We start from the raw sequence: 24,872 nt of genomic DNA, 5'->3' as shown, positions 1-24,872 counted from the left end.
GTGCGCGTCAACCAGCGAATTGTCCCGCCCATGGGACGTCGTTGCTAGGTAAAAGGGCGCCCTCTTAGCGCCGCACGGAGTCCTATAGCTTCTCCATCTCCATCTCCATTGTTTAAGTTAGCAAGATATCCTGCCGGATACATCAACGCTAACTTGCGCACTGAGTGTGGAAATAGACTACTGGTGGATATTACTGATATGTCCCTTGAATTCAGCTAGTGTTGCGCTGTTCACAGCAACCGAGGAGAGTGAGTTCCAGTGTTTAACAGTTGACACGAAGAATGAATCTTTGAAGGCCCTAGCTTTGTGACTGACTTGAATGAATTTTTGGTTGTTTCCCCTTGTATCTCTGGTATTAGGCTGAACATAGTTCGTTACAAATTTTGTTCCGCGTTTGTGTGTGGTTTAGTCCTTCCTTGATAATTGTCCTTCAATTCTTAGTTGTCTTTCGTTTTTATAATTGTTGTTTGTTCTTTTAGCAGTGTTTAATTTTGGCTCTTCTGGCCGCCCATACGCTGTCGCCTGCACGCTTGGTCACTCGGGCACTGCATTAATAAACAAACTCCATCGAACCTTTTCAGTAGTTTGGTGATCAATGCCAGTGGCGCTCCTGGAGAGGGGGGGGGGAGGTTGTCAATTTTTTTTGTGGTTTTGGGGGTCAGTTTCTTTTTCTTTTTAGTCCCACGATTTGACTGTGGTGATTTGTGTGATGGTCTTTTTTCGAGTAGTATAATAGGGGTACAAATGGCGCCACCAACGTCAAAATAGTCCGTCAACCCCCCCCCCCTCACTTTTTTTTCAGCGGCCAAAAAGTTTTGTAAATTTTGTCAGTGGCGTACGTGGTTAATTCGAGGTCGCTTCGCCAAAACGTGAACCCGAATTGGCATCACGTATTATTTCATGACATTGCGTGTAACAGCGTCATTGCACAATGATTGCACACCATGCAACTTTACCTTCATACGCGGTACACTGCTGACATTAATATTACACCCCGCCCTTCACAAGGAAATTCACTTCGCGGAGTGATATACAAGGGCGTGTGAATTCCTCAACTGCAACCAAATATCATAATTATTACATTTTACGTTGACGAAGTCTTGTATTATGTAAGACTTAAATGATGCATTTACACACAAAATGAGGGGAAAAAAACTTTTTAAGGGGAAAAAACACCGCATGAACATGGCACTAGTTTGTTTTCGCGCAGTAATTAAGAGATTAAGTAGTGTACTTGGTATGCCATACCCTAGAGCCTGCAGTCGTTTTACTCCTGGTCCTGTACGCGTTTGAGTTAACAACACGCCAAGGAATCCGCAGTTGTCTTTTATTCCTCCTTTGGTCCATCTTCTTGCACCTCTTTGTGGAATACTTGAGAGCCGAATCTTGTCGCTTTCATCATCTGCTCCTGTTCCGAGTTTGAACTGAAACTGAGCATCATGCAGGGCCTTCTGCTTTCACTTTTGACGCTTTCCATGTGTGTTGGTGAGTGGCCTTTTCATTTGTCTATTTCTGTCATGTGCCTGTACAGTCATGGAGGTAGGAAACAAGAAAGGGGGAAAAGAATGTTGCGAACTGACGCTGTTTTTTTCTTCATATATCATCTCACTGAAGATCAGTCATTGCAGAAATGATGATAAGCCATGAATCTGATGGGACTGAGAAAAATTTCCAATTTTGTTAAGGAAATACTTAGAAAATGTTCTTGACTCTCCGTAGACTTACTACACAACCGCCGAAGTAGCGTCAGGTACTAGGTTGCAACATTCTTTCCGAAAGGGAAAACATAATTTATAGACAAAGGTTGACAGACGGTGGCGATAACAATCATTGTGCGGCCCTTTTGGCGTGGTAACAGGGCGGCTCAGGAGATTAAGTAGTAATATGTGAACTCAAAAGGTTACATTTCATTCAAAACATCAAGTTAAGTTTCATCATTGATCATGTTCAGATGATATGTGCATGGATTGCGTGGGAGTGAACTTTTAATCGCAGCAGTAAATGGGAAAGAATGTAGTATATCCAGACGCCACTTCAACGGCTATGGCAAGTCAAGACAGTTTTTTTTGGGGGGGGGGAGAATTTACGATGCTCCAAATCCAATACTATATAAAGACACTAAACTAAAACTACGGCAACACAAGGCACATGGGCAGGCCAGCATGGACATTCCAACCTTTCAAGCATTATTCTATAGTCCACAAATTTTCCAGTCACTATTGCGCACTTCGATTTGTTGGATTTTGCACCCTTTACTCATTTAGTATATATTTGTGTGTGATGTATAAAGAGATGTTAATCGGTCCTGTCCAGTAAGTTAGATGTGAACGCTTCCATCCTTCGTATTTTGCAATAATCGTGGAGCTACACGTATGCTATAATGGTAAAACGAAGGGGGCCGTATCGTAAGTCCGACGCCTCATTATGTCCGACCCCAAACGAAGAAGTAAAAAAACACACGTCATTTCACTGCTTATCAGCGCCATATATACCGAGTAATGGTCTTAGACAAACGATCATGCAGATGGTTTGTTGCATCAAAGAATCCCACGCTAGGCGTCGCCTCCCGCCACGCGCCCGCACAGCCAAATCCGCGCTGAAACTCCGGGAACATGGGAGCAACGGTCAGTAGCATATCCAACTTTTGTTGTCATTCATGGGGCAACCGCACAAGGCGCCGAAATGTAAACATGGTGTTTTTTTCTACGGACACTTGACCTCCGTAAACTCCACCATTACAATATAATGCATAAGGAATATCGCTTTTCACGGTTTGGTTTTTGAACTAGGTTTTCTTTTTTGGTTCATGTCAGAACTCGCGTACAATTTTATGGAAATACTTTCTGAGTGTGTCACGGTCATAATTTTTTGCCCGCGAAGAAACAATGCGGGTCGCCGACCGTACCATTGATCGCGCGCATTTATTTTTCTTTCAGTGACCGTCGTGGCTGTTACACCATCCGCGTGTCTGCCCCCTGCATGAGCACTTTCATTTCGTCCATGCTGCACGTGCTCCCCGCCGGTAACGGAGGGGTTGTGTTTCACTGCGATATTTCGTGGGGGTTGTACACCAGAAAACCTTGAACTTATTGAAAACACCATCTGCGCGCTTTGTGTGTTATGATGGCCTGAATTGTCTTCATAGTAAACCACAGACTGTAGCCTTGTGGAGTCTTCTCTTTGTTCTCGTGTGCTAAAGTTGTTGATCGAGTTTGAAAGTTTCAAAATGCTCCTATTTGAACCAGAATTAATTTCCTTTTAATTTTTAACTTTTTAGGAAGACCTCCCATATGGTTTTTTTTAATTCTCGATCATTGGGGACCTTCCCCTTCTATTGTTAAACGTCCCCTATTGAATGCAGAAACAAAATCACATACACACATTGTGTTTATGGTGTAAATCGAGGATTTTGAATTGTTCCTCTTCCCTTTTCCTTTGTTTATGCAATATGTACTCTTCTTTTTGCAACAGCTCTCAATGGTTTTATACACATTTTCCAGTCGAGGTCGTCCTCGATTTGGTTCTACACCATAAACACGCACCACAAAACCTGCTTTCTAACCAGAACAAAATATTGGCTACTAAGTAAATGGAATGTAGCTGAACAGTTTCTATTTGAAATCACAAATGTCCCAAGCTATGTACAATCGGCCGGGCATGCGCACAAAACTGTACTTCGTCTTTCATAAGACCAAACGTGAAGATTGTAGCTCACAAATTTGTTAGAATCTGAATGGCAGTTGGATGTTCAGCACATGACCTTGAGAACTTGACTTTGACGCTGATGGAAAATTCCCAGGCAAATTGAGGGTGTGAACCTGAAATCGAAAGTACAAGCAGAGGGCCAGACTGTACCTGGCGCCAAAAAATGCAAAGTCCTTGGCGCCAACATTGTGTAAATTATACAATACATTGTATAATTTTATGTGAAAACATGTACTCAACAATGTCCTTTATTTGCAGTTAGGCCACACGTCATGACAAATGAACAGAAACCGTTCATGAGATACGGTATTTGATTGATTTCTTTTACCAACTTGCGTCATGCGTCATTGATACTCTGCTTTGTATTTCACGGCTCGTTTGAAGTAAAGCGACCGTTTTTCATTTGGGTTGATTTTCTATTGAGAAAGCCATGAGAAAAACAGACTTCCGTTTTTTTGTACTTGACAAAAAAAACTTGTGGACCTGCTGGCTTTTATAAGACACAACATAAAGGCCAAAAAAAAGTCTCCGGTTTCTGGTATGCGCGCGCGTCGCCGTAGCCATGCGCGTCGGCAAAATGAAAAAAAGTTTTTTTTTTTCAATGAAGGATGATGTCTCAAAACCGCCAAACTCACTCGTTTGACTGGAATCCTGCTGCTGCACAATTTTAACGTGTTTTTAGATTGGGTTATGGTCGAGAATAAGCTTTATGTGGCCTCTCTGGACTCCCATATATTTGCACTAAGATTAGTCGGGCACCATTTGCAGTCATCAGCCGACATTTGAAGCAAAAAATCAGGTAAAAAAAAAAAAGCCGCGTCGCCGCACCACTTTTTGGAGCTCCATACCAGAAACCGGAGACTTTTTTTTTGCCTAATAGTTAAATTCGTATATTTAACAATTGTTGACTGCTGTGATGTGGATGTGACGTTTTGAACACCCGATGGGCGCATAGCACCCGAGGCGAAGGGGGACGTCTCTATAGTTCGACGTCCCATTGGTCCGACGGCCCATGGCTCTATACGTTCCATTGGTATAAACGTCCCATTGGTCCGAAGTCCCATCGGTCCAAAGTCCCATCGGTCCGACCGTCCGACGTCCCATCGGTCCGACGCCCCATATCAGGGTTTCAGTCAACCTGAACCAGTGGATGTTTCGTCGGACCAAGGGAAGTCGGACCAATGGGACGTCGGACCAATGGGACTTCGGGCTATCGATCTATTCAGGCGTTTTCTACATGAAAGCCGCGCTGCCGTATTGACCTATCGCAGAAGAATCGCGTTAGAAAATTCCATAGGGTTGTCTACTTGGCGTGGCTAACTCGTACTCGCTAACGGCGATAGGACATGGAACAACGCGGAGAGATTGTCTGGCGCCATTTCGAAGGTTTTATTGACATTTAATGACTATTTATAAATTATAATAGGCCCTTTCATTTGTGAATCACTTACCCTTCACATAACGCGTATCAGCCATTCAGCATGTGTTTTCAATGTCAATTTGTTTTCAGAAACAAAATTTGTAATCGCTGCAGGGAGCTGAGTATTCGTTCGTTCTGAGGCGTGGCACTACCATAGTCTGGTTTCCAGACCAAAAGATTCTGACTATTTCTGATGAATCTTAGGTCAGGCAACCTCCGTGGCTAAAAATAAACATGACGACATTGGTGGCCCTTTTTCAAAGCTCGGCTTCGTTTCGCAATATCATACAGTTATGATAAATACAGTTTGATGTTTCTGTAAGATAGCATTGACTAATGTTGATCTGGAATCTTCAAAATAAGGCAACCAAATAGCACTGTTAGCAAGCGGAGCCGAATGAAGACCGAGTTTTGGAAAATCTCAGTAACGGTCGTCAAATTCAAAATTGTACATGACGCAGCAAAAAGTTCGCCCATACGATCCGAGTAATGCACAAAATCGTCGTTGAATTTCAAGTTTTCTAAATGAAAGCAATGAATATTAATTATCAACTCATTTAAAAAAAGTTTTATATGCTATTAGCAGTTAATTAAACCTATATTATATTCGGAAATACTCGGGCGCTATCCGATTGTCGACGAAACGAATTCGGCAAACTACGGAAATTTTAGGAAAAAGGAGGAATTCCTCCCGTTTTAGTCACGTGACGTAAATTGTAACACAATGTATTACTGGAGGCTACCGGACCTAAGATTCGTCGGGAATAGTCAGAATATTTTGGTCTGGGAACCAGACAAGGCACTACCAAAAACAATTCTGATATAGTTTCTGGTTTTAAGGGTTACCAAAATGTTGAGAGTTTTGTAATTGATCCCGATGTAACCGATTTTTAATTATAAATGCGAGGCTTATAAATGTGTTATACCAATGTCGCACAAGTACATGAATAATTTATTAGCTAACCTGAAAGCAGCTTTTCAAGCTCGAGCAACAGAGCTTCTACAAGTCACTCTGGTGTCGGTCGGTCGGTCTGTCGGTCGGTCGGTCCCCCCCCCCCCCCCAAAAAAAAAAATTTGACCAAAAAACGAAGCCCCTAAGTGACCCATAAAACTGTAAGCACCAAATTGTAATTGTCCAAACAAAATATAATACCGGTAAGCACCACAAAAATTGTTTGTAATAATTCGTGGAGTTGTTTACGAAAATTGTGTTCACGGAGAGAAAAAAAATGTTGTAAATTTAAAAATCACGTTGTATGTACTGCGCTAGGAACTTCGGGGTTTCTACACACCTGTGAATGTAATCACCCCTGCCGCTGGCCCTGTGCCAGGTTTTGGGTCTCCATGCCCTATGGGGATGAGGCTTAAAAAAAATAGTTCTGCTCCCGATTACATGGCATTAGAAAAGAGGGTAGGTAGGTAGGGATTTGTTTGTGTGGGGCTGTCAATAATTGACAATCACGACAGAAGGTGCCGTTTTATGCAAGACTTTCATGCGAGACGGCCAGATTGTGCAATCGCACTTGTTTGTAGTAGAAGAGGAAGCATATTAGCATATACCTTCCTGTAACTTGAACTGTCTGGTAGAGTCATATTGCTGGTCGTCATCTAGTGTTTATCTGTCCTTGGATAACACTATTTCCTTCCTCTTTCTTATCCTTCTAGTCAGGCCCGGATAGTATCAGGCTAAAAAAAAAAATATTCGGTCTCTGGTCAGACCAAAGTTCCGGAATTGACGCGGCCACGCGGCTTTTTTTTTTTTTTTTTGCTTTTTTTTTTTTTTTTCAAGCTTGGATTGTACAGACAAGGTGGGTCTATTTTGCTTTTTTGGTGTCCTCATGTACATTGGTGTCCTCCATAATTTGCCTTGGTGCTTTCGATCATTTGCCTTGGTGCAATTTCCCATTCCTTGGTGCTCTTTGGTAAAAAGAAATTGAGGAGGTGCGGAAATAGAGGGCGCTGTTGGAGCTACCGCGGAACATTTTGGAAAAAAAAAAGATCGACGCGCATGATTAAAATCGACGCGCGCGCTGACCAGAGACCGACTTATTTTTTTTTGGCCTGATAGACCTTGATCATTCTGCCAACATTTCAGTCATGTTCCCTGTATCCAGTATCGGTACTGAATGATAATGTTTTTGTGCAAAAAGGAGCCAGACTATTTTTCCTTCCAGGGCCTTGCTTTGGGTACGTTGATTCGAATGTGAAAAAAACTCAAACTCAAATGATCTGTATAGGCACAGGGCCCAATTTCATAGAGCTGCTTAAGCACAAAATTTGCTTAAGCACAAAAAAACATTGCTTAGTAAAATTAGGTTACCGGCCCAAACTCCATGTGATATACATTGCTTGTTACTGGTATTTAGCTGTTGTTTACTTAGCATAACAATCGCATGGAGTTTTGGTGGGTAACCTGATTATATTAAGCAAGACGTTTTTGTGCTTAAGCAAATTTTGTGCTTAAGCAGCTCTATGAAATTGGCCCAAGTAGTGCCTGTAGGGCCTACGAAAAATCCGGGGTTTTTTTGTAAAGTTTTTTTAATGGTTTTAGGGCCTCTCTCAGAACTTTCGATATCACCAACCGACGCTGTACGTACAGGCGCACATGATAGGCCCTACGTATACAGTGTTATCCTTCTCGTTCTGAAGCACTGTGCCAACAACCTTGGGCGTCGAGTCGGTGGGGGACGGGGGACATGTCGTTCCCCCTCGTCCCCCCCCCCCCCCAAAAAAATAATATTTTCGTCGCCGAATAAAAATATAAAAAAATTAGCCTACATTTTGAATTTTGATTCTGTAGCTCAGCTGATTCAGTGACTCCAAACTCGAAAACGACGTGTAATTAATGATCTTTTGCTAAATAAAAAAAGGGTTAAAGTGGTGTTTCCGCAAACTTTTCATTCAACAATCGATGTCTGTCAACGTTTTAGTTATAGATGTCTATGGCGCGACAACGGGTATATAACCGAAGACCCGATATAGAAAGCGCCCCGCTGAATGGTTTCAATCACGAGGTTAGCGCCCCGCTGAATGGTTAAAATCACGAGGTTTAGTCTTCTCGCATATCATGGGCCTTAGTTCACGAGTTGGCCATTTTTTTGTCGAGTTCCCTGAATGTGCTTCATTAATTGTTAACTGTTGAATGGGATGGCGACATACTATTTATGCAGGCACAATGCAGTCTATTTGCATTGGCTGTCGCTTTTTTAATATGGCTTTAAACATAAGGGAATGTTTAATTACAAATTTTAAATTATTCATTGAAGCCGAGTGGAATTTATTATAAATTAACTTGCTTTCATTTCTCTTCCGAAGTTCCAAAAATTAAAATTTTGCCTAATTCAATTCAATATGACCGAGTCTTGAATAAGGCCCATAGACCCTTGCTAGCTTCGCAAGTGTCTATAATACATAGACTAGTATCCCCATTCTTATGTGGAAATTTAACCGGCATGTCCTTGGCTAAGAATCAAAACTTTGGTTTCAAGTCCTTGGTCTGATCTGTGGTCCGAGCACGCCGCTGTTAATCCGTGTAACGTGTACATGTAGTAGACCTTTTGACTGCAAAGCAGGCTGACCTGAAGCTTAATCCCGCTAGCATAGTCCAAGGCTCGAGCGCTAAACTGTCGCTATCGATGAAAGTTGGTTGTGCGTTGATAGCATAGCCAGCTGCATAATATGCATGCATGAAAAAGTCCAGCGTCGGGTGCATGCATTGAAGAAGGTCGTAATAGTCCAGACAATGGCGAAAGGTCAAATTCAGGCGTGTTTTTTTCACGGGTAAGGCCAAAAAACAAAGCCTCCGGTTTCTGGTATGGGAGCTTGCGCGGTGCGGCGACGCGGGTTTCTTGTTTTTTTGGCCCTACTTTTCGCCGATGACGCACGCTTCCATCCCCTTAAGGCTCTCAACAATCTTTCAGGGTAGAGCTTGAGTGGCCTCAGTGAGGTCATAAATAAGGCTTGTGAATGCTACACCAACTTACCATCTCGACCGACACGAACATTCTTTGGGAAATTTGGATAAGTCAAGACAAAATTAAGAGAAAACGGTAATGTCAGATGCAAGCCATACAGCGACATCGTCATCTGTACAATTCAAGCTTGAAAAAGAAAAACACAACCCCCCCCCCCCCAAACCGCGTCGCCGCATCAATTCCGGAACTTTGGTCTGACCAGAGACCGATTATTTATTTTTTTTGGCCTAATCCCACTCGCTTATATACTCGGGGCATAATATGCTCTGTGTCCGCCAAAAACGTGCCTACTAAATAAGTATCATTCAAGAAGGCTGATACAGTACGGTTTCTGACGGGCCATTATGCATGCGACCTTGGGTTCAATATCAACGTGTTGTGTGTGATGTGAACCAAGAAAAGGTCAGCGTACTGGGTACAACTTGAAGGCAGAATTGCGCCAAAAAAAACACCATTGACCAGCTGATTGAGACCTTTGTCCAGAAATCAGATCTGATCAGGCAATGATGGCATTGTGTCAGTGCCATGGCGGCGGGCCCTGCAGCTCTTTATTAGCATTATTCACTCTGTGTAAATGGGAAATTATAATTTTGGTAGTTTCGCGAATCTGTTCTGTTTCTATTTCAAGGTCAACTAAGTTTGGGATCTCTAAACTGTATAATAACAATAATATTATGTGGATGTATTCGTTGTGTGTTTTTGTATTGTTGTCGTTGTTGCCGTTATCTCGTCTGGTGGTTGTTGTCGTAGTTGGTTGTTGGTTGTCGTTGTCGTAGTTGGTTGTTGGTTGTCGTTGTCGCTGTCGTTGTTGGTTGATATCGTTGTTGGTTGTTGTCGTAGTTGGTTGTTGCTTGTCGTTGTCGCTGTCGTTGTTGGTTGATATCGTTGTTGGTTGTTGTCGTAGTTGGTTGTTGCTTGTCGTTGTCGCTGTCGTTGTTGGTTGATATCGTTGTTGGTTGTTGTCGTTGTTGGTTGTTGTCGTTTTTGTCGTCGTCGTTGTTGGTTGATATCGTTGTTGTCGTTGTTGGTTGTTGTCGTTGTCGTTTTTGTCGTCGTTGTTGTCATTAGGATCCTATTACGGTGTGATGAAGCAAGAGGACACGTACTGGGATCTTGAAAGGATTTTCTAAAGAGGATTTCTGAAAGACCCTTTGACAATCGAAAAATAAGAGGGTTCGACTGAGGCGGTAGCCCGCAAGCCAAATGCTAGCCAAAACAGCAGCGGGCTAATAGTCAAACTATTCCTTAGCCCGGCTGCGAGTCAAAACATATTTTGAAACGGATTTCAGGAAGCAAACCTGTATCAATTTGTGTCTAATTTTATTAACTGTTTAGGGTTATTATTAGATCTGTTTATTAAAACATGATGTAGACACATTGTTGTTCCGGTTCGTTAGTGTGACGTCATCTCCAGCACTTTCTGCATGATTGGAACCGGAAGTTAACGCAGCTCGAGCGTTTGTAGCCAATGGGCGCCAGTAATCAGTGCTGCGCGCGTGTGTATGACGTTTTCACTAACGAACCGGATAAAAGAAAAAACAACATGCCGGCTAGTGAAAACGCCCGCGGGCTAGTTAAGAGTCTGTTTCAGTAGCTCGGCTGGCTAGTGCGAAAAAGAAAATTAAACTCGAACCCTGAAAAATAAGCATGCTGACAATAATATTAATTCTTTTTTTCCCCTTTCTCTTTTTTGATTCGCAGCTGGCTCGTACGCTGTTCAATGTTACGAGTGCAACGGGGTCATTCAACCGCTCACGTCGAATACCTGGTGCAGTGACCCCTTCGATGCCGATTCGGCCGGTGCCAAAGCATCCATTAAGTCCTGCAAGGGACCTTGCGTGGTGAGTTCAGGAGTTAGGAGGATCTGATATTTATTGTAATCTTTCCAGGGGCGTAGATCCTGCCCCCCTACTTTTGGACCAGAGTGGGATGGGCTATTGAATCATCCCCCTGCCACTTTTTCGTGATGAGAAAAAAATGTGGATTTCGAGGTATTCTCGAACATTCAAACAACAGAAATGTGTTCAATAGCACTGAAAAGTGGAGAAACAAAGTAAAAAAGCTTTAAAACTTCACCTTTTGATGTAAGCGGAGTATATTGATATACACCTATATCCTGAAGAGCGCCCCTAGTGTAATGTGTCTAGCCATTTTATGTAAGCAGAGTATACTAAGGCCAAAAAAAAAGTCTCCGGTTTCTGGTATGGAGCTTGCCCCAAAAGTGGTGCGGCGACGCGGCTTTTTTTTTTTTTTAACCTGTTTTTTTTTTTTTTTTGGCTTCAAATGTCGGCTGATGACTGCAAATGGTGCCCGACTAAACTTAGTGCAAATATATGGGAGTCCATAGAGGCCACATAAAGCTTGTTCTCGGTCATAACCCCATCTAAAAACACGTTAAAATTGTGCAGCAGCAGGATTCCAGTCAAACCAGTGACTTTGGCGGTTTTGAGACATCATCTTGTATTGAAAAAAAAACTTTTTCATTTTGCCGACGCGCATGGCTGCGGCGACGCGCGCGCATACCAGAAACCGGAGACCTTTTTTTGGGCCTAAGGTTGTACTATATCCTGAACAGCACCCCCTAGTGTAATGTGGTGTCCAGTACAGATTGAGGGCGCCCTAGCTAGCCAACGCGAATAAGTTTAGAATTCTTCTCCTGTTCACTCTTTCAGAAACTGTACTCCAAAATTGGGAGCAACGTTGAAGGCTACGTCCGTCAGTGTTCCAACGACACTGATCAGTCCCTGTGCATAAACGACTGCGGAAGTGTCGGGGACATCTACTCCTGTGGGTACTGCTGCACCGGGGACCTCTGCAACAGCGCAGCCTCCGTGACCTTTAACCTCCTGGCAGCAGTCGCCATGTTGGTATCAGCCTGGGTCTTCACAGCGTAAAGACATTTGGCGCTGGCATGATGGTGCTAATTACCGGTTGCTCATTTTGGAAAACCATTGGGACCATCGGAAGGGGTGTAGACACAACAATCTTTTATTTCATTTTCTTTAACTGAAATACGCATTGGTACTTGACGCAACTTTTACCCAAAATTCTACTTACTTTTTTTTTGGCACTGGGACTTTGTTTTTTTTATGTTATAATTAATGTAAAGAATTTACAGTACTGGTGTTAGAGTTTGCGTGTGTGTGCATGAGTGCAGACATACTCAGAGCATGTTTAAATGCCCATTCCAAATAACATTACTGTAACGTCACGAGTGCTTGATGTTATTTACAATTATGGTCTGGCATTGAAAATGCTCTGAAAATGTTTGGATGGTGATGGCCACGCGCGCGTCTCAAATTATTCCACGTGATTGGTTGGTTTCAGTTATGTGATTATATTTGGTGGCATTGGGTGCAACTTAACTGTGCTTATGAACGTCAGCAGTTGAAAAGGTAAATCAGACTTATGGTGGACATGATCAATTAATATATAGGAGCTTTGCGGTGACACAATGTTTTCTGTTTTTGAGTTGTGTGGTTCTGAGAAGAACCAGTTGGTTCAACTCGACGTTTCGTTATCAGGCGACTGCCAGATTGATGTAGTAGCTTAAGTAGTGGATGGTAAGTTCAATGGACCGTACGTGTGGAGGCGGTGGATTCTGAAAGAGGATGCTAAGTTCAGCATCTTAATGATGACGAACAGAGCAAACGGTTTGAGACGTCGAGTTAAAGCAAAACGGTTCTTCCCAGAACCACACAACTCACTGAGAGATAATCATTCACATGGTGTTCTTCCACAGATCTTCCATTCATATATAACAGGGGTGTTAAAAAGCGTAATGTTGGTCTACTTCTTGTTGGGCCAATTGCATAGGCAAAGTTTGGTGTGTCAAACCCCCTTTTGGTATCTGGTTATTACAAATAAAGCAGTTGGTGTAGCCCGTTATAGTCTTAACGTGTTCTTTTTTAAAGTACATGTAGTTAAAATCGGCGTATATGGATGTAATTGTGTTTCTATTAGAAGAAATCGAGTACTTTCATCGGTTTTTTTTTACCATGTCTTCGTTTGTGTATGATAACGGAATTACTGATGTACATAATTTGTGCCGTCGGTAGTGATGATGTATTGAAAAAGTATGACTTTTTCGCTGCTGTTTTCCTTTTTGTCTGTGTTGATTAACTCTTGCAGTACTTCAGTAACAAGGAATAAAGTAAAACACTGTTATCCTCTTTATGTGTTTGTTTTGTTTTATATTTGCAGCTTTTAACAAATAAAACGACGCTTTGTCATGTTTTCTACAGTCTTTCCGGGAGTACCATGCAACTGTCTGATCTGATCTGAAAGTGGCGTGCTCTATTAGACCCAAATTACTGTTGCATTCTTTGTTGTAAAATATCAATGTCGTATTGTTTAGCTGTCTTCGTAATTTAGATCTGTTCTCCGACTTGGACAATGCCAGTTTTGAGTACCGAGTTCAGTTTCTAGGCCTACGTTATTTTGTGTGACGTCTCGGTGCCAAACACTGACTAGTCTGGCTACGGACTTTCTCGTCTTTCATCACATAACACTATGCATAGTCGGTTGACCAAAATTTAAGGTCACATTTCATTTGTCACTATGGTGTGGTCAATCAATGGCACGCTCTGTAATCTCCACCCTGACAACTTGTTTTTGCATAATTTTATTAGCTCGTCCTCGTCTCACCTTTTTTTAATAAGATGCTTGAAGATAATTTGTGAAGGGAAAAGTGAGAAAAAAAGAAACAATTTCCAATTTGAAAAGCTCATCATTTAGGGACGATCTCTCGCGGTTTTGTGAATTGAAATTATTGCAGAATTTATGCTTGCGGCTAAACTTTTTTTACTGTACGGTTTATTTTATACGCTTTATTGTTCTGGACTAAATATCAAGTCAATTATTATTTTTGTTGTTTTATTAATTTGACCGTAGTGGGCTACCTGTGCACAGTGTATGCCGTTTCTAGCAATAAAAACCCCTTGAGGGAATCGATTTAGAAAGCAGCAAAAAGTAATGCACCTCACATCCTGTGTTTTGTTATCACACCGACCGCGAGAAGTGATGCGCGATCTTACGAGAATCGTTATCATACAGGGTTGTCCAAAAAGGGAATGACAAACCTACCCTGAGACTCAATTTACCCAGTGGCGTAAAACCCGGGGATGGGGGAATATATCCCCCACACATTTTGACGGGGTGGGCTTTGAATCCCTCCCCCCCCCCCCTACACACACACGAACGTCCCAGCAACTAAAGTGAATTCTTATCAGTTTTTGATTGTCCAACCCCGCATTGTTTCACGCTTGTTTCGTGCTAACCGATTTTGGGTGATTTTGTTTTGATGTGAATATTTAAAAAATGTAATTGGCTAGTCTACCCAAAATTTTAAAGAAATGAAAAGGATGAAGGACAAGACAACAATTTAATAATTGTTTAAAAAACCCCAGTGATGTCGGCTTGCATGTTATTTGGCCCTGAACTTTGCTGATTTTACACTGTTTTCAATGGGGCTTGAATTAGTTCAGTGCACCCTATATGGCCGATTTTTATAGTACAAGTGAAGTGCGCCCTCACAAGACTATTTTTAATCATTATGTTATGTGTATAGTCTGGTTCCCAGACCAAACGATTCTGACTCTTCCTGATGAATCTTACGTCAGGTAGCCTCCGGTGATACATTGTATTACAATTTACAATTAAAATGAGAGGAATTCCTCTTTTTTCCTAAAATTTCCGAAGTTTGCCGAATTCGTTTCGTCGACAATCGAATAGCGCCCGAGTATTTCCGAGTATAATATAGGTTTAATTAACTGCTAATTGCTTTTCAATTTTTTTTAAAATGAGTTGATAATTAATATTCATTGCTTTTATTTAGAAAACTTGAAATTCAACGACGATTTTGTGCATCAACTATACTCGGATCGTACCCTGTATGGGCGAACTTTTTGCTGCGTCATGTACAATTCACATCGTCATTCTGTTGGTGGGTTACTATCTGATTTTGTCCATCGAGCTGTAGACTAAGCGTACCGATAACTGTCGGAGAAACATCATGAAGTGCTCAATGCTATCGCTGCTTATGTTTGGCCTCTGCATGGGTTAGTTCTCACCTAATTTTCTTAATGAATTGGAGACAGTTCGGGCTTAACTCGTCATGACCCGGTGTTGGCACAGTGCGCCCCACCCACTCGTACTTAAGTTAGTCCCGGAACGCTGTGAGTAGGCCTAAATGACATATTTTGAAACTTCTAACTTTTTCCGCAGGTTCAACTCAGTCAAGTTTTATGCTTTTACATAACATGTGGGCTTCACTTGGGTAACAAGTGAAGTCATGCATTCAATCCTATATTCAATATGAGAATGGGAGAAAGGGTTGGTTGGGTAATACATGTACCACCGTGCGAAAGTCTTTCGACGTAGAACACTTATCGTATAGCCGCTTGCATATTTATACAAGCGATATTTGCGCATATTGGTCAGTGATTAATTATGCAAAACAAAACAAAACCCAAGGGCGGATCCAGAACACAATTTTTTGGGGGACCAACACAAATTTAGGTCCCCCAAAAAAGTGGGTCAAAAAAAATTACGGCGTGGGGTTCGGGTCCCGCTTAAGGGCCCCGAATTTTTTTTGGATTCTAGATGCTCTGTGGTGCGATCTGAGGCAATTTCTGACCACTTTAACCAATGTTTTTTTGAGGAAAAGATGGTGGTGTACTCATTGCCTGCCTTTATTGCGATGTCACATAAAAAATAAAAAAAATGGTTTCGTTTTTTTTTTGGGGGGGGGGGCATGGCCCCCTTTGGCCCCCCCCCCCCCGCATCCTCCCTTGACAAAACCTGCGTCTTGACCTCCAGATTTTGACCATTCAGCGGGCGCCCATTATATCGAGTCTTCCGTTTTACAAAAACACAGCAGCCAAATTGACCAATCGACAGCTTAGCCCACATTTTTGATCGAAATGACAACACAGTTTCTAACGTCGACTCCGATTAGCTGGCGCGCGGCCGGGTCGCATAAAACTTGCATGCTAGGATATATCAGACGTTCGTTCGTGTTGCTCTCGGCGTCGAATGTCTGTGGTGGAAAGAAACATTAATGTTTGTTGGTCTCATCGTCTGTTTGTTTTCTTGCAGCCAGTGTCCAGGGGCTAAAATGCTACTCTTGTAGCTACACCAATGTTGCCCCTAGGTACATGTCGTTCTGTGGACATCCCTTCGATGCAAAATCGCCTGAGGCGAAATCGTCTATCGTTTCTTGTAACGGAACTTGCATAGTGAGTTCATTAAAACAAAATTACAAAATCCATTTATCCCCAAACCACCCTACCTCCACGTAATATGCGTACATTATAAAGCTTTACAACACTCACCACACGCAACAACACCTTCATCACCACGCTGACACCAATATCACCACCACCTTAACCCCACCTCTATACAGGGCGAGTAAAAAAAACACTCAAACCCAAATGTCGGGACTATTATTTTAGTGAAGTTCTGCATGTAGCACTTTCAAAATCTAGCACATGAAAGCCCAATTTCATAAGCTTTCTTTGAATACAAAAATCACTCATGCACTTTTGAATTTACGGAATTTTAAACACAACCACCGTTTGAAAGTTTTGTCCACGGATCACAAAAATGTGTGCGTTCTTTCAGCAAAATGTGAACTTTCGTTTTGCTTACCTTTTTGTGATCCGTGGACAGAACTTTAAAACGGAGGTTGTGTCTAAAATTCCGTAACTGAGTACATGAGCGATTTGAATGATTCTTGTACTAGAAGAAAGCTTATGAATTGGTCATGCTTATCCTAGATTATTAAAGTGCTACGTGCAGAACTTCACTAAAACAAAGGTCCTGACATTTGGGTTTCGTTCTTTTCTTTTTCTTTAACTCACCCCAGGCGCGGATCCAGGGGGGGGGGTCAACCCCCCAGCTTTGTCCACAAAAAAAAAGTTATCATACAAATTCCTACCAAATAAGTCGAGAACCCCCCCCCCCCCGCTGTGACACCCCCACCCCCCACGAAAAAATTATATTGTCATAATGTCCGCCTGTTCAAAATACTGTACACCATTCTGTAATCTAGTGTTAATAATCGTCGAATTTGAACAGTGCCCCCTATTGAAATATGTCCCCCCCCCCAGTGTTTGATTTTACGGAGGCCAAGTGTCCGGAGAAAAAAACCTGTGTACATTTTAAGATGTTTTGGCTGATGAAACACCCCCCCCCTTTTCGAACATTCCTGGATCCGCCTCTGCACCCTGTAAGGTTGTATGCTTCCTCCAAATCATCACCTCGCGCTAATCCCAAGCCCAAGCTTTTCTCTTGTCTTCACCCTCCCCCAGGCATCGAAAGGCAGGATCTACTATGATGGTGGCTACGTCGAAGGTATAGAGCGAACATGTTCTGACAGGGACGTCTCGACGTGCTCCAACGAGTGTGGATCGGTGGGAGACGTGGCAGGTTGCGAGCACTGCTGTGATGACGCTGACCTCTGCAACAGCGCATGCCCCGTGACCTTTAACATAGCAGTGGTCGTCACCATATTGGTTGTGACCGTGGCTTTTTAAACGGAAGGCAAATTGATCGTCACTTTCTCAATAAGTGCGTGTCATTGTTTGGTTAATTAGTAACATTCAGATATAAATATTCATGAGTTGTGACGATCTGATACACGGTACCTTGTGGAGACATGGGTATAATACGGAACAAAATATTGTACACGTCTCCACATGGCATTTTCTATAGGTGAATACGTTTCCACAAGGTTATCACGAAATAGATGTATGGATTTTACTCAAAAACTAGGAATTTCCAAGGTGTGTTGATGTGTCGCAAATAGAAGTATTTTATGTAAGGGATATTAAGACCGATTTCAGCAGAGGAAATTAATTCTGGTTAAAATAGGAGCATTTTGAAACCAGATTTTCACATTATAAAATTTTAGTACACGAGAACAAAGAAATGACTCCACAAGGATAACAATTTCAGTATAGGCCTATTTGATGTTTTGGTTGTTCTCAATATAAGAGGCCCTGACCCTACACTTTTAACAATTTAAGTGTGAGATGATTATTTTGGTATAAGAAGTAGAGAACACTGAAACGTTGTCTTCCAGCTATTTTTACATGTCAGACAAACTGGGTAAACGTAATCTTGCGGTTAAACAGACCTTTTTTTTTTTAAATATAGATGGTAATTTTGTGTTTATTGTAACTTGGGCTCCATTGTGAAATGAACCAATGATCAGATATTTTTGTCTAGATGGGTTGATTGAAGTGGTGTCTGCAAAGTTTCAAACTAAAATTCCTTTTGATACAAAATGAAAACGATGAATTGTCTGAGTGGTCATTGTTGGTTCTTGGAAGTTGATAGGTTCTAGACTATGTACAGTTCATGACAGAGAAACATTGTGGATGCAGGGGGGGGGGGAACGGGACCATGCGCGCCTTAGTGAAGGGATTTATTCGGCGATTGGCGGGGTTTGCCCGGTTACGTCTTCCGATTTATTTCCGAAAAAGTCCTTTTAAAGTGGTAGAAGTGAGGAAGTAAATTTCCGGATTGATATTCTATAGGGCAGAACTGGAATCAAGGCAGGGACTGAAAACCCCAATCCTCTCGGCCCATCAAAGGGGCCTCGTGCCCGGATCCCAGTAGCCTTTAGTCAAATCCCACGCGCTTACCCGGACACATGACGCACCCCGGATGCTGACACGTAAAAAGACTGTCACGAGCGGCTTTGCCGCTCATGCTAGTCTTTTTACGTGCCAGCATCCGGGGTGCGTTACGTGTCAGGATGGTCCGGGTATAGGCGCGTGGGACTTGACTAAAGGCTAGGATCCCAGCGGTGCATGGAGGGCTAGTAATGTACCGCTACGCCAACCTGAACCCTTTTTATTTATCATCATGTTGACGAAAAGTTTGTCACGAGCTAAGTGGCCCATCAGGCCGGCGTTTATTTCCGGTTTCAGTAGCATGAAACGACTGAGAATATTTTTTATTCCCCCTGGATGGGATGCTAGTCTATCGCAGGTTACTCCCGCCAGCTAATGCCGGTACCCATTTATACTCCTGGGTGGAGAGAGGCAAGTGGGGATGAAGTGGCTTGGCCAAGGATACAACATCTGAACAGCAGCTGGATTCGAACCCGTGACACTCTGATCATGAGTCACGAACCCTAACCACTAGGCCACACTCCGTGTTGACTAGAGAGGGCGCATTGTTCGATGAAATGGCGATGCATTGCTCATACGTAGGGCTGCAAAAAAAATCCCATAGACACTAGTGCTCAATGCGCATACTTGAAAATTCTTTTACAAATACTCTGAACTCTCACAGGTATTCAAGCTGCACAGAAAAATGATGATCAATGTGTCATTTTTCATTTTCTTTTCATTTTTTGGTGGGTTGACCATCGACTTTTCGAGATATTCTCTCCCAAAGAAGACGACCCCTATTTTTCCCAAAGCGGAAAAATCTTGAAAAAAGATACCTCCACAACAGGGCAAAATAGCGCCACTTTCGAGCCCAATAGCATCCAAAATGCTCAGAATTTGAAGCCCCAAGTCCGGGCCAGAGGTTCATTACCATATCTCTTCAATTCCCCAATTTTATGGCCCTAGCACTCCTGTGGTGATGGTGCTTGGCCTGCAGAAGAGCACAATACTACATGCGTTGGCATAGCAACGTATTGTTGCTCTTCTCTATTAGCGCTGACGTATGGTGTCCGTCTACACGGTTGGGTGAGCACAAAGAGAGTGCAGCTTAAAGGTACAGTCGGGGAACACAAATAGTGAACTTAAACATCGCCCTCTCTCTCTCTATATATATATTTTTTAAATAACCAAATAACCTCAACAATCCATTTGTGACTTTGAATATTTAACCCGATCCAAGTTTGTTTGTATTTTTTTTTTTGGAGGGGGGGATTTACAAATCGGATATAATTTTATGGAAACAGATGAATTGCAAGTCAGAAATATTTCTTTAATTATACCATGGAGGCTACATCCATGATTATACTGTCTGGAATTCATGCATTCAACCGTTTGGTCGCAATAAATGTAAAAATAGGAGTTGAATTAAATTTACAGTAATATTAAACTTAAACCGGTTGTAGCGCACCGATCCAAATATAAAGAAAATCATGCAGCGAAATTGCCTCAACCCCCACGCCCCCCCCACAAAAACAAACAAACAAACAAACAAACAAACAAACACCCCAACACCCCAACAACCCAACAAACAAACAAACAATAACAAACCACTTCGGAAATTTTACGGGCCGTTTAGGCGCAACAATCGCGTTGGAGTTAATTACAAATTACATGTGGTGTTAAATGTAGAGTTCAATTTGAAATAAATTTAAGGCCACCCGACTTGCGCTTTCAGCTGTGTCCTATAAGCACAATAGCGCCGTTTAGGTTAATAATAACTGAAAGGGGCTTCGCGCAGTGCACGCGGACCCAAGGCTATATATATGTGTGTAGCATAATGTTTATGCAACAGATCAATGAAGCCTCCTACAGCATCTGTATTAAATAAGCAACATGAGGTTTTGACGGTTATTTTCAACCAACACCTTGTTACAGGCCTGCACATCCGTTTACCAACCCCGAAATAGCTTCGTTAGTTGTTATTTTGTGAGTTTTAGTGTCAACTAGTCCGTTGCTGAAGATGTCGGACGTGTTGTTGATGTTGATGTTTATCTCTTCCGTGGGTAAGTGTTTTGACAACAAATCGATGCGAAAATCCGACTGCCATGTTTTATTCAAACGCCGTTCAAATCTGTGAAGAATCGATGATTCGATATCATGAGTATAGTGTCCAGTCTTTTCTGACAACATTTAAAATGTGTGTCAATTCCAAATATTTTCCTGGTTTTTTTTGCATTTGTACTAACCATGGTGTAACTGTGGTGAACAAAACACAATTATGGCAGAACATTGTACCATTCCTTTAAAATCTAGTGACTATGTTACACTACATTCCTTGTACCATAGATAATAAGAAATTGTACCTTGACAATTATTTTCTTGGTAGTTTCGCTTCAGTGATGTAACGTCCCCTCCAAAAAAAAAATAAAAAATAAAAAATCAGACACCATGATACAAGACGTCATCCATTAAGAAAGAATGTTGTATCCATATGCCAATTCATTGGTTGTGTACAAAGTCTATGGAGAGTCAAGAACATTTTCAAAGTATTTTCTAACAAAATTGGAAATGTTTCTCACTCCGCCCAGATTCGTGTCTTTTCAACATGACATATGATGGAAAAAAGTGACGTAAAGATGTAACTTTCTTTCTGTTGATTAAAATTCTCTAAACCAAATAAGTGTGCAATGTCATTCTAATGCGCCTATCATTATTGTTTCTCCCACCTCTCCCCCGGGCTGCCCCACCCAAGACGTGGCGATTGTCACTTTGAAGTGACAAAATTCCCACCCCGGGGCACACTAGTGAGTGCCTTTCCATAACAATGTAATTTGAGTGACCAAAATCTCCACCATGGGGCATGAAAAACGTGACCAAATCCCGACATCGGACCAGGGGCAGCGGGGGGGGGGGGGGGGGGGGGGGAATTTGATAGGCGCATTGAATGTTTAATGTATGCAATGACCATGAACCCGCACGTGCCGTATATTTTAGGTATAGGTGTCCTGGTGTAGTGTCGCTATGGTGATGGCGGCGCACCAAGCGTTGCTAGCCCCTTGTTGCTGTGGTGATATCCAATAAATGTTGAACATGGTCTGGAAAAATGCACAACATGTAAAATTAGTGTTGGTCTGACGTGTTTGCGTCTTTACAGTATACATTGACATGTACTTTTTTAATATAAACAAACTGTACTAAAAATGGATGGTGAGTCGAGTGCATGTTGAAAGTATTTTCTAACAAATTTGGAAATCTTTCTCAGTCCAAGATTCATGGCTTTTTAACCATTATTGCAATGATCTTCTTTGAGATAATTATAATGAAAAAAGTAGGGTCAGGAACTTTCTTCCCCCCCCCCAAAAAAATAAGAACTGCCAAAAATGATTGGAAAAATTGTGTTTTCGTCCATTATCAACAACGAATGATTTTGTGGGGCAATGTGAACAATTAGCTAGAATATTTTACAGAAACTTACCCCAAAAACCAAATTTCCTATTTGAGCCAAAACATGCCAAATTAACGTTAATGTTTTTATTTCTGGTAATGAAACCAAGGATTCCTCAAAAGCACCCTAGGCACTGTAGCTCGAAAGCCTGCATGACGAAACCTGTGGAGAGGAGACAGTGAGAAGAAGTAACAGTTTTAGAGGTGGGAGGAAAAGCCCAGAAGAATATTCTGGGGGAAAACCCACAGGATCAGGTGGGGACTGAATACCGAATCCACATATGGACCAGGGCAGGAATCGAACCCGGGCTATACCGCTGGAAGGCGAGGATCTAGGCAAGCCTCCACTGCGCCAAACTGACTCGCCAAACTGACTCGCCAAACTGACTCGCCAAACTGACTCGCCAAACTGACTCGCCAAACTGACTCGCCAAACTGACTCGCCAAACTGACTCGCCAAACTGACTCGCCAAACTGACTCGCCAAACTGACTCGCCAAACTGACTCGCCAAACTGACTCGCCAAACTGACTCGCCAAACTGACTCGCCAAACTGACTCGCCAAACTGACTCGCCAAACTGACTCGCCAAACTGACTCGCCAAACTGACTCGCCAAACTGACTCGCCAACATCTATTAATTAACTGTCTTCCTCCCCTACAGTCACAGTGATCGTGTCCACAGATTGCTACCAGTGCACGTACAACTCATGGGCGGAAGACCAGAACCTCTGTTTGGACCCGTTCAGACCCGGCCCGGGGGAGGTTACCCAAGCGACCTGTGATGGAATGTGCACGGTGAGTCACCCTAGTGTAGTCCGTAAACTGGGCACCGTCAGGGCATTCGGTTTTTCCCTCAAAAAAAGAGAAGAAACTTCTGCAAGACCGCACAATTTGAAGTTAGTTCAAGCCCAGTCATAATACGTATGCCAAGACATGCATGGCGATGGGGTCTACCCGATGTTCCCCAATACCGATCTTCCCCCAAAAATTCTTATAGGAATAGGTTTAGGGTTAGAGTTTAGGGTAAGGATTTCGGGGAACATCGGTATTGGGGAACATCGGTACTGGGGAACATAGGTATGCACCCCATGGCGATAGTAAAAACTACAGGGTGAGTGAAAAAAAAACGAAATCCAAATGTCGGAACCATTGTTTTAGTAAAGTTCTGCATGTAGCACTTTCAAAATCTAGGATATGCAAGCCCAACTCATAAGCTTTCTTTTAGTACAAGAATCATTCAAATCACTCGTGTAATGTTCAAGTTACGGAATTTTAAATACAACCACCGCTTTAAAGTTCTGTCCACGGATCACAAAAACGATGTGCGTTCTTTCAGCAAAACTAACTTTAAAACAGAACTTTAAAACGGCGGTGTTTAAAATTCCGTAACTTGAAAATTACATAAGTGATGTGAACGATTCTTAAACTAAAAGAAAACTTGTGAATTGGGCTTTTATATCCTATATTTCGAATGTACTACATGCAGAACTTCACTAAAACAATGGTCCCGACATTTGGGTTTCGTTTTTTACTAACCCTGTAGTGAGGGTTTGCGGTTACACCATGTGGAAGAATCTCTTTTGAGAAGATGTATGGTTTTTAAAAGAACCGGTTGGTTTTGAAACTCGAATTCCGATCAGTATGCTCTGATCGTCGTCTGGAGACCATCATACTTTCGATTTTTTTTTTCAACCGTAAAATGTCAATTTTCTGGCCGAGTCAGCTGTTGCTACGTGTTGCTAGGCAATATTGATAAATATTGCATGACCATCTAACCTTGCCGGCATCCTTTCTTATCCGATAGTATGTCATATAGACATTGTTTGAATAAGAGAATGGCGCAAAATGAAGGAGAATTTGGGTATTCTAATAACTGGTGTTATTTCAATTTGGGTAAAAAAAATATACTCAAATTTCCACGAAAGTGTCTCAGGGGAACGGGGGGGGGGGCACTCTTGTTGACACTGAAAACATAAAATGATTTTCATTTGAAAAGTTAGTTTTTCTTCCCAATTCTCTCTTTGTCGACACAGAAATCGATTTTTACAAGAAACGGCGACATCACATTCATGGCCCGGTCGTGCATTCCCTACGCCGACACCACAGACATATGTATCCATGGATGTTTTGAGCTGGTTCGTGACGACGCTCGTAGGTCATGCGTCTGGTGCTGTGACGACCTGGACTTCTGCAACAGCGCCGACTCAGTGACCTTTAGCCATCTACTCTGCGCATGCGTGTTGTTAGCGTGTCTTGTCACGTGGTTAGCTGGTTAGCTTCGAATTTATGATTGTAATATTTATAATAGGTTTACAAATTGAGTTTGAGGTTGAAATCATCATTCATCAGTTACACAAGCCGCAAGAATATTGACGGAGGAAAGAGTTAACAAAAATGAACTACCCTACCTAAAAGTTCTAAAAGGTTTAAAAGTTTTGGCGAGAGACTCTCGCGAGAGTTGTTTTTGTAACAAACAAAAAAAATCAAGATTGACTCTGCATCCTGCAAGTTATAGAAGTTTAACTTTTAACCGAGAGTCGACCTTGGCGGAAAATGATGGCACGCCACCCATAATGCTTTGTGTTGCCGTGGCAATGTGTCAGTAGTGCGGTGGGTGTGATGGGATTGAGGTATGAGCGTCAACGATGAAGGATTTTCTCCCAAACTCATTTGCCTTTCTGAATTAAAATCCCATGATCAGCACG

At 42.2% G+C, this 24,872-nt stretch overlaps 3 protein-coding genes across 3 annotated transcripts; all 3 read left to right on the top strand.

The window, feature by feature from the left end:
• Positions 1–1,246: 1,246 nt before the first annotated feature.
• LOC119725642 lies at positions 1,247–14,074 on the top strand. The gene is made up of 3 exons (XM_038197122.1): positions 1,247–1,485; positions 10,801–10,940; positions 11,772–14,074. The coding sequence occupies exons 1-3, from the start codon at positions 1,440–1,442 to the stop codon at positions 11,991–11,993; spliced, it is 408 nt and encodes a 135-aa protein (XP_038053050.1). The 5' UTR covers positions 1,247–1,439; the 3' UTR covers positions 11,994–14,074.
• Positions 14,075–15,022: 948 nt separating this feature from the next.
• Positions 15,023–18,384, top strand: LOC119725641. Its single transcript, XM_038197121.1, has 3 exons — positions 15,023–15,158; positions 16,198–16,337; positions 17,412–18,384. The coding sequence occupies exons 1-3, from the start codon at positions 15,113–15,115 to the stop codon at positions 17,634–17,636; spliced, it is 411 nt and encodes a 136-aa protein (XP_038053049.1). The 5' UTR covers positions 15,023–15,112; the 3' UTR covers positions 17,637–18,384.
• A 2,103-nt stretch (positions 18,385–20,487) lies between these two features.
• On the top strand, positions 20,488–24,641 carry LOC119725640. The gene is made up of 3 exons (XM_038197119.1): positions 20,488–20,785; positions 22,829–22,962; positions 24,201–24,641. Exons 1-3 carry the CDS (start codon positions 20,743–20,745, stop codon positions 24,441–24,443), a joined length of 420 nt encoding a protein of 139 aa, XP_038053047.1. The 5' UTR covers positions 20,488–20,742; the 3' UTR covers positions 24,444–24,641.
• The last annotated feature ends 231 nt before the right edge of the window (positions 24,642–24,872 follow it).

The sequence above is a fragment of the Patiria miniata genome, unplaced genomic scaffold (assembly GCF_015706575.1).
Source record: "Patiria miniata isolate m_02_andy unplaced genomic scaffold, ASM1570657v1 HiC_scaffold_19, whole genome shotgun sequence".
NCBI lineage: Eukaryota > Metazoa > Echinodermata > Asteroidea > Valvatida > Asterinidae > Patiria > Patiria miniata.
This window is presented reverse-complemented; position numbering and strand designations above follow the sequence as displayed.